Genomic DNA, 10,327 nt, shown 5'->3' with positions numbered 1-10,327 from the left:
CACAGAAAGAGGTGAGATACAGGCACAACGGAATACTATACAGCTATGAAAAAGAAGAAACCCTGCCATTTGTAACAGCCTGAATGGGCCTACAGAAAATTATGCTTAGTGACATAAGCCAGACAGAGAAAAAGACAAAGTGGATTTCAATATATGCTGATTTTTAATGATGTAACCTGAAACTTATAATACAATGCTACCTCAATTAAAAAAAAAAAAGAAATCTGGACTGCGAATAAAATCAGGTCATCCGACTCCCAGGTCAGCCCTTCACAATCAGAAGCTGCATTTTAACAAGACTCCAGGTAACTGAATAAGGCACATTCACTGTGGGAAATCATGCTTGGGGCCATTGCTTCTCAACAGAGTAGAATGTGAGTCACAGGGTGAGTTCAAAGTTTCCTGTACACTTATTTAATGTAATTTTAGTCGAGTATATATGAAACTCAAATGTAGACCACGCAAATCCACATTTTAAAAAATCATTGAGGCCCTCCCTGGTGGCGCAGCGGGTTAAAGCACAGCACTGAGAATCTGAAGCCACTTCCGTATGAGTTCGATTCCCGCCTGCCGCCTGCCCCGGAGGAGACCACATGGCGAGCCAGACCTCTCCTGGCCCGCCCGCTGCTTCCCTCAGCAGTGTACTTCGTCGATCTGCCTGTTCTGCTCCCCACTCTGTCTCTGGTGAGGCCTCTCACCGCCCCTGAGCCTCTGGCCTGTACCCCAGTTCTGTATGAATAAATAAATAAATCTTAAAAAAAAAAATCATTGAGTACTATTTTCACCTTGTTACGGTAATGACATGGCTGAATGTTTGACATTTTATTTTTAAGATTTATTTATTTATTCACACAGAACTGGGGTACAGGCCAGAGATGCGGAGGGTGAGAGGATTCACCAGAGACAGAGTGGGGAGCAGAACAGGCAGATCTATGAAGTACACTGCTGAGGGGAGCAGCGGGCGGGTCAGGAGAGGTCTGCCACGCCATGTGGATCTCCTCTGGGGCAGGCGGGATCGAACTCATGCGGAATTGGCTTAAGCTTTTCTTTTTTTAAGATTTATTTATTTATTTGTACAGAACTGGGGTACAGGTCAGAGATGCAGAGGGTGAGAGGATTCAACAGAGAGAGAGTGGGGAGCAGAACAGGCAGATCGACGAAGTACACTGCTGAGGGGAGCAGCGGGCAGGTCAGGAGAGGTCTGCCACGCCATGTGGTCACCTCCGGGGCAGGTGGGAATCGAACTCATGTGGAAGTGGTTTAAGTTTCTTTGTGCTGTGCTTTAACCCGCTGCACCACCAGGAAGGGCCCAAGTTTGACTTTTTTATAAGTGGGAGAGAATTACACCAATCAAGATCTTCATCTTAGGTTTTAATTAATCTTCCATGTAGCAATGGCAACATTATTAAGTCAATGTCCTAAGTAGATACTCTTTCTTACATTGCAAAAGTGCCTTTGAAATATCAAAGAATGGATGAAAACTAAAAAATCCAATCACTCCTCAAGCCATTGGCTCTACAAGGCCAAAGATCTAGTTACTTGGAAAAATCCAGAGTCTGACCTGAATTTTCTAGTGTCCATGATAGTGATTGGGGTTATTTAAGCATGTATTACATAAATGCAGATGAAAACAGAAGAGAAATGTAGGTAACTTTAGGATGTTTTGCTTTGTGCAATAAAGAAGGGAACCATAAAGTAAGTAATCCCTTAATTTGGGGTGCAAGAGAAACACTTAATAACCACCCCCGTGTGAGATCATTGCCTAACATTAGTAAACATTCAAAATGAAGTAAGAGGCCCTTCCTGGTGGCCTGAGGGTTAAGTCTCAGTCAGCACTGTCACTGCTACAGCCCGAGTTTGATCCCGGTCAAGGAGTGACCCACAGGGCACAGCAGACCTCTCCTGTCTCCCCGTGTCTCCCCTCAGCAGCTGATCTACCTGTTCTGCTCCCCACTCTGTTTCTGTAAGTCTTCTCACCACCTCCCACACCTCTGGCCTACACCCCAGTTCTTCTACGCATAAATAAATAAAGATATGAAAACATCTTAACAAAAAAAAAAAAAGAGGGGAAACCTGTGGCTACATTATCCTATCCACCACTAGCATGGGGAAAGGTGACATTATAAACTTAATATTCCGAGACCTTACAAGGTATCTTGGCCACTTTCCCCTCTCCCGGTCACATTCCTGCATTCATGGCTAACATATTGTTGGGAGTATTCTAAAGTAGTACTGATATTACATATGGCTGCCTTCACCTGCCCCGTTCTTACCTGCTATGCTCGGTCTATGCAGCACATCTCACCATGCTGAAGTTACGCATTCCTGAGAAGTATGGGGGTCAGTTCAGAATGATATACTATTGTCTAAGAATTAGAAATAGGGGTAGTGGTGAACAAGAGTAAGTCCCAACCTCTACTAATTTCACTGGGGATTTCCGACAGGCAGCCCGGGGCTGTTAACAGGCCACTGACATTTCCAGAGTTACAACTTCCCTGCACATGCATCAAAAGAGGAAGGAAGAATTTATCTTCAAACTCTGGAGGAGCCTTCAAAATGACTAGCAGAGAAGGGACGCTTTAAACACCAGAGAGAGCGGAGGAGTGGGAACTAATTAAACAGACCTTGTAAAAGCAGCAAACTGCAGCCTTGTTAACAGTCTACAGGTCCTGGATCTGGGATTCACAGGTCCTGCTAGAACAACCCAAATCAAATGACAAAGCCAAACCCAGCAACATATTCAAGAAAGCACCACCTCTGTCCCATAGATGCTGTCAACACTGACTCTGCTGTGCCTATTTTGGCTGAGACGGATTTGAAAAACACTGTGAGAAAGGCTTACTTGCAAACAGAGGTTGCCCATTAGCTACGACAGCTAAGAATTGGAAACAACTCAAGTGTCTATAGGTTGTCACACACAGAAAGAGGTGAGATACAGGCACAACGGAATACTATACAGCTATGAAAAAGACGAAACCCTGCCATTTGTAACAGCCTGAATGGGCCTACAGAAAATTATGCTTAGTGACATAAGCCAGACAGAGAAAAAGACAAACACTCTATGACTTCACTCGCATGTGGTATACTGAGGAAAGACTAAGTAAAAGCAAACTTTTGGTTTGTAAAAAATAAAACAAATAAATAAAACAGCAGGAGTTAACCAGTGTTACCTGGGGAGTTTTAGAAATACCCATCTCTGGGCTCCCCCACCCCAAAGGTTCTTTGCTTGAAGAGGGACTCCTCTCCTCTCCCAGGGGTTCTAAAATGCAGTAGGGTCCATGGACCATTGGGTTAGTCAGCCCGCTGTGTCTGTATCTACTTCTACATCTTTGTGCTCTCTATACCAAATGACACTCTAATTGATGCCAGCTTTTCTTTTTCCTTCTTTGCCTACTGCAATTTTCAAAGAGCAAGAGACTGTTCCTTGCTCCAGGGCTGGGCAGGACATGGCAGGGGCTGGTGAGTATCAGCGGGCATGTCTGGCTTTGTGCAAGTGTGCTGGGAGGGATCACTTTGCTCCGTGAAGGCAGCTGGAGACACGGCTTCGTTCCCCAACTCCCTGGCTGTCTTTCCAAATAGGTGAAAACCAAACCAAACCAAACCGCTACATGTGTATTTTAATAGAGAAACAGGACTAAAGAATTATAGAATTTTAGATAGTTGCTTCCCTACCTTTCTCTGAAATGGTTGGATTTCACATTTCTGAACCTGTTTTGATACAGTTAAATTGGTTTCCAGGGAAGCACTTTTCATTTTTTTTTACATAATGGAGAGACCAGACATGAAATGAAGAGAAACAGATTTTGAACTCTTGTCGCCTTTTAAAGGGCTTGCAGAGAGACCGCCCGACTGTGTTTCTGATTTATTACCAACGCCATTCTCAACAACCACTTGCCTGCTCCTTGGAATTCGTTGGCCCAGGCCACACCCGCCAGTTCAAATCTACCCCATGACAACTCAGCCCTGCACCACCACCCCATGAAAACGCCCAGATAAACCCAGTACCTCAAAAAGCTGCTATACACACCACTCGGGACATTTACTATGAAAAATCTGTTTTAATGAAGCAGCAGAGAGCTGCAGAGGTTCAGAAGTAAGTAGGGCCATGAAGGGCTGGGCAGGAGCAGGTGGGCCTGCAGCCAGCCGGGGCTGGGCAGGGCTGGGCAGGGCTGGGCAGGGCTGGGCAGGGCCAGGCAGGGCCGGGCAGGGCCGGCCAGGGCCGGTGGCCCTCTTCAGGAATACATGGTGAGCTGCAGCCACTCCTGGACAGACACCTGGATCAGGCCATCGGCATCTCTGTCCAGGGACCGGAAGGCCCGGTACATGGCGTCCAGACGCACCAGGCAGCTGATGAAGTTGTTAAAGTCCATGCTTCCGTCCTCGTCGTCGGCGAAGCGGCGGACGATCATCTGGTACAGCTGCTCGTTGAGCTGGAAGCCGGCGGCCTGCAGGGCCCCCTGCAGCTGCGAGGGCCCCAGAGTCCCCCCGGGGCCCGTGGTGTATTGCTTATACACACACTGCCACTTCTTGATGTTGTTCCACAGATACTTAAATTCCTCAAAGCCCAGCTTCCCGTTCGTGTCGTTGTCCATGACGGACACGATGCTCCGGCAGGTGTCCAGACTGAAGCCGTCGGTCTTCAGATCCTTGTGCTTCGCGAGGATTTTGTTGAGAATGTTCATGAGGTCAGTGGCGCCCACCTCCATGTCGGGGCCGGCCAGCTGGGCGAACTGCTGGCGAAAGCGCTGGACTTCGGGGCTCTCGTTGGCCTCCACGCTGGTGTAGTGCTGTTGGGTGGGGGGCGGCTCGGGGGTGTACTGCGCAGCGGCGGCCTCGCTGATGAAGTTCACGATGCCCCCGACGATCCCCCCGAAATTTCCGCCCCCTCCCCCGCCCCCTCCTCTTCGCTGACCGCCTCCTCCAAGAAGACCTCCCAGGGCGCCTCCGAGGCCTCGGTCTGCCCCTTCTAATAAAGCCCTTGCAAGAAACATGTTTTCCGTTTAACAAGCAGGTCTGAAAGCTGCCGAAATCCCGGAGACGGTGTGGAGAGAGCCGAAATGGAGACTGCGCCGCTTACATGTGGGAGAACTGGCTGTTCCGTGCAGTTCTTGCGGCAAGAGCAAGAGCAACAGCAACGCCCTGGAAGCCTGGCTCACCGCCTACTGAGTGTGCCTGGATTCCTTCAGGTCCTAGCACCTGCCATTTCTTCTAGGGCAATAAAATATTTACAATTCAGAGTGTGTCTGCCAGATGGGAAGATAATCCCTTTTTTAAATGGGGCATAGGAAAGGCGACCGTTCTTTAGCATGGAAGATCACGGGCATCTTTCCAACAGGAGGAGGTAAATGACCCAAGGATTTCTTTTCTGAGGAATATTTCACGTGAGGGTGAAACTGAGAATCCTTGAGCGCTGGAGGGGTATGGGCCCAGTCCTCTTACTTGAGCAAAGTCCACAGTTGTCAAGGAAAATTTGAAAGGGGATTTTTAAAATGTCGGGTCCCGAGGCTCATCCCAGAGATTCTGATTCTGTAGTCAGCTGTGGGGCCCATGATTTCCATTTTTGGGGTTAAAACAAAATATATTTATTTGTGCATGCGAGAGCTGGGGTGCAGGCCAGAGGCGTGGGGAGGGGTGTGGTGAGAGGAGTCACCAGAGACAGAGTGGGGAGCAGAACAGGCAGATGGACTGAAACACACTGCTGAGGGGAGCAGCGGGGAGACAGGAGAGGTCTGCTGTCCCTGTGGGTCACTCCCTGGCCGGGGATTGAACTCTCGCTGCGGTGGCTGGTGATAGCTCATGGTGCTGAGACTTAACCCCTTGTGCCATCAGGGAGGCTCTGGATTCTTTTTTTGCAGTGTGATACTGATACAGAAAACTGCAAGTCCCAAAGACATCACTGAAAAGATCTCACAGTGGTACACACCCATGTCCTCAACCCACATGTGGGGGACCCCAGCACCCAACGCTGCCCAGTGCTGTCCAGCTACCCTCCTTGCCCAAGGGGGAGGTCACAGTCCCCTCGTCTAACACACACACCCTAGGCCTTAGGTAAATGGCACCCAGCAGTGTGTGGTCTGCATGCATGAAACTTACCATCTTCACCCTAATTACATGTATAGTTCTGTGGCATCATGTATGATGTCCAGGCATCATCACATTCCAACTCCAGGAATTTCATCCTGCAGAATGGAAACTGCCCTCACTTCACTCTAGCTCCCGTGGCCCGGCCTGCCACCTGCTGTCCTGGCCACCAGCATCCTGCTTCATGTCCACAGGCATTTGATGACTCCGTCTGGAGACCTCAAATTATGCTCAGTGCTGTCAGACAGTAATGTCATTTTGCGACTGGCTTATTTCACCTGGTGTACTGTCTTCAAGGTTATTCATACTGCAATGTGTCCGTATTTCTTTCTTTTCCCAGTTAGATAGTACTCCATGGTGTGTGTGTGTGTCCATGTTGGTCCATTCTTCGATAGGTGGAGACTTGGGCTGTGGCTACTTTTGACTTATGAATAATGCTGCCCTCTACACTGAGTACATCTCTTAAATCCCCGCATGTAATACTTTCGCGCACACGCCCACATGAAATTGCTGAATCCCATTGTAATCCCATTCTAATTGTTTGAGGATCTACCATTGTTTTCCACAGTGGCTGTAACCATTTAATTCCCACCAACACTGCACACAGTTTCCGGTCTCTCCACATTCTTGCCAATACTTGTTATTTTTTGTTCTTTTGTTGTCAGGGGCAGGGGAGGCTGGAGAACCATGCTGGGGGGTATGTTGCGGTACCTCATTGTGGCCCAGCACCGTTTGTTGAAAAGACTGTTTATTCCCCAGTGAGTGGTCTGGCATCCTCGTTGAAAATAATCTGACTGCATATACTTGGGTTTATTTAAGGGCTCTCTATTCTATTCCACTGGCTTTATGCCAGACCGCAGTAATTTTGATTACTGTAATTTTGCAATAAATTTTGAAATCAGGCCCTCCCTGGTGGCGCAGCGGGTTAAAGCGCAGCACTGAGAAGCTAAAGCCGCTTCCGCATGAGTTCGATTCCCGCCTGCCCCGGAGGTGACCACATGGCGCGGCAGACCTCTCCTGGCCCGCCCGCTGCTCCCCTCAGCAGTGTACTTCGTCGATCTGCCTGTTCTGCTCCCCACTCTGTCTCTGGTGAAGCTTCTCATCGGGCCTGAGCCTCTGGCCTGTACCCCGGTTCTGTATGCACAAATAAATAAATCTTTAAAAAAAAATTTGAAATCAGACTGTGTGAGACTTCCAAACTTTGTTCTTCTGCAAGGTTGTTTTGGCTATTCAGGACCCCTCAGAATTGGAGTTGAATTTGAGATGGAGTTTCCTATTTCTGTGACAAGTGCCGCGAGGATTCTGATAGAGATGTGCACTGTCTGTGGGTTGCTCTGAATAACACTGAATCTTAACAATTTTAACAATATCTCATCCACATGCAGAGGACATCTTTCCATTTAATTGTATTTGATCTCTTTCAGTGGTGTTTTATAGAATTCAGTGTACAGTTTTTTTTTTTTTTATATTTCTAGAAGTTTGTCCCAAAACATCGGCTGCACACAGTTACAGTACTCATCTAAGGCTTTTTATTTTTTTTCAATTGAGAGTAATATCCTTTTTCATTTCTGACTTTAGTCTTTGCTTATTTTCCTCAGAATTATATTGGTGAGGTTTGGTTTGCTATTTTTACTAAGTATCCTCAGAGGTCAGTCTCTGGCAGGAGTCCCAGACTGTGCCTTGAGACACGAGGCAGAACCAGGGCCAAGTCCCTGGAGGTCTCCGACGTTCTGGACCTTGTCTTTAGAATCTCGCAAGTGGACCTGAGAGCATCCCTGACCACCTAAATGTGCATCCTTATGTCCACATCAAGTGTTTGTCACTGCGATGTAGTCCGATTCTTCTCTTATTTTCTGTCGGGATGGAGAGCACTTGGCTAACTGTTTCTCATAAACCATCACAGAATAAAAAGTCTGGTACTAGATCAACAAGTCTTTTCTTCTCTGAACGATTTGATCCCCTGGGCTATTTATTTTTTTTAAGTGTTTTTTCTTGTTCTTCCTATTATTTTTATAAAGGTTTATTTACTTATGCATACAGAACTGGGGTACAGGCCAGAGGTGCAAGGGCAGTGAGAGGCTTCACCAGATGCACAGTGGGGAGCAGAACAGGCAAATGGATGAAGTACCCTGCTGAGGGGTGCAGTGGGGAGACAGGAGAGGTCTGCTGCACCCTGTGGGTTGCCTCTGGGGCCGGGAATCGAACTTGCCCTGAAGCGTCTGTGGCCAGCTTGCCGTTGCTGTGCTTTAACCCCACTGTGCCATCATGGAGGGCCCCGAGGCTATTTATTTTTAATTAATTAACGCTAATAGCCACTTCGATGCTGTCTGGAGGCGCTCTAGACCTGGAGAAGTGGCTAAGGCATGCAGGCATAGCTGGTGGAAAGTTTAATCCATATCTGAGGGGGAAGAGTTACTGAACTTAAACAGTGAGGCAGGAATGCTTTTAGCAATGTTATGTAGACCTGAAGAAGAAACAACCTAAGTGTCCACTCATGGTCAACGGTCAACCGATCAACCAAATATGCCATAAATCCATGTCATGGAGGAATTCTTGGCCTTAAAAAGCACAAGTGACCGACAGACGCTATGCATGGGCGAAGCACGAAGCTGGGAAGTCAGACACAAAGACGATATTCTGTATGATTCCAAGTCAGTGAAATGTCCGGAAAAGGCAAATCTATAGACACAAAGACTCTCCTATGGCCTGAAGTGGTGGCATGGGGCTCGGGCACAGCGAGGGGACAGGAATGCACTAAGGACACAAGTCACTGAAACGGACCGAAGGGAATGTCCTGGACTCATTCATGGTGACGGGTGCACAGCTTGACTACTTGACTCTAAAATTCATAGCTGTGTATGCTTGAAAGGCATGAATTACATGACATGCACTACCTACCTCAAAAATTATTTTAAAAAGGTCAACAACAGTGATAGTTTATAGTTAAAATAACAGGCGATAAGAATCCTAGTGCTAGGCTCATCAGAAGGGGAGGGAGAACCTCGTGCATGTGACTTCCTCTTCTGGGCTGGGAGCCTTCTCCAAAATGAGGAAGATGGGCGATTCGACACCAGGCCGATTCAGGCCCCTGCAGCTCTAATTCGTGGGTGTGAATGTTTCATGTGCCATGAAACAGTGACAGCACTTCCTGTTCTTCTGGTGCTGAAGTCTTTTTATGCAATATATTCATTCAAACTTTCTTTATGTCGGATCTGGTACCATAGCTTTTAAAGATATACTTCCTCTTATGCCCCAATTCTCTGGCTTCCAAGAGTATTCCAGACTACTACCTAGTAAGTATGCTTCTCCTCTGAATGGAAGTCCAAGATTGGGGATGGAGCCGGGGGAATGAGCCACGTCTGGAAGGAAGGACACCAGACCCCATTCCTGGGTGCAGCCTCTCTTTCAAGTGAGGCTCTTACCTAACTGCACCATGATCTGGGCCAGGCCTTCCTAATTTACTGATAAGAATGTCATGTGGGATGAAATCAAAAGGTTTCTACAGTTTATAAAAGATAATCTCTTTCCTTTCTTTATCATCTTCGGACTGTCGCTGTCACAGAAGGAAATTACATTGGCAGGACAGAACCCCTTCCTTCCTTAGGGCCGTTAAGTGCTCACTTTCTCTAGTAAAAAAGTTAATTGTCACGCTCTTTGTTGTGTTTCCTCTTAGCATCTCCTAGGTATACTTGATTGAGGAGGCGGAAATACCACATCTAATTCTCAAGCCAGCCAATGTGTTTTTCCAGGGTCACCCTCAGAGAAAATACTATGCTGGACTAAAATGGGGGGAATTAGGCAGCATGAGAATTAAAGAGATAAGTGGTCAGAGGTATAGGACCATCAAATGTCCAGGAGAACCTGTACCACTGCACAGCAAAGGTCATCTAGCACATTTGGGTCATTAAGGTGGTTTTCTGATCATTGTTCATGTAAATCATAGTGTGGATTTCTTAAAATAATGCCTGATAACTGAGACTAGAATCGAGAGGAGTTCTTTTCACATGAAGTATGACATACAACATTCTATGTCAAGCTTGAAATGGAGACTTAGAGGATTGAAGACTTGAGTTTGGTATGATTGGACTCACCACAGTGCAAAGATAGCCACAGATAATACACAGACAAATGAACATGGCTGTATCTCAATAAAACTTTATTTAAAAAGCGGTTGTCAGCAATTATGAAAAGTGAAATTGAAGCAGTAATTGAATCGCTACCCCAAAATAAAAGCCCAGGACCAGAT

General features: G+C 47.0%; 2 protein-coding genes across 3 annotated transcripts in view; both read right to left on the bottom strand.

Moving 5' to 3' along the window:
* The window catches only part of LPCAT2 (lysophosphatidylcholine acyltransferase 2), a 73,233-nt gene that overhangs the window by 16,629 nt on the left and 46,277 nt on the right, over nucleotides 1-10,327 (bottom strand). The window lies entirely within an intron of this gene.
* On the bottom strand, nucleotides 4,026-5,197 carry CAPNS2 (calpain, small subunit 2). The gene has a single exon (XM_004693569.2). It carries the CDS (start codon nucleotides 4,989-4,991, stop codon nucleotides 4,233-4,235), a length of 759 nt encoding a protein of 252 aa, XP_004693626.1. The 5' UTR covers nucleotides 4,992-5,197; the 3' UTR covers nucleotides 4,026-4,232.

The sequence above is a fragment of the Condylura cristata genome, unplaced genomic scaffold (assembly GCF_000260355.1).
Source record: "Condylura cristata isolate star-nosed mole 26May11 unplaced genomic scaffold, ConCri1.0 scaffold00039, whole genome shotgun sequence".
NCBI lineage: Eukaryota > Metazoa > Chordata > Mammalia > Eulipotyphla > Talpidae > Condylura > Condylura cristata.
The sequence above is the reverse complement of the archived record's forward strand: the minus strand, read 5'-3'. Positions and strand labels throughout refer to the sequence as shown.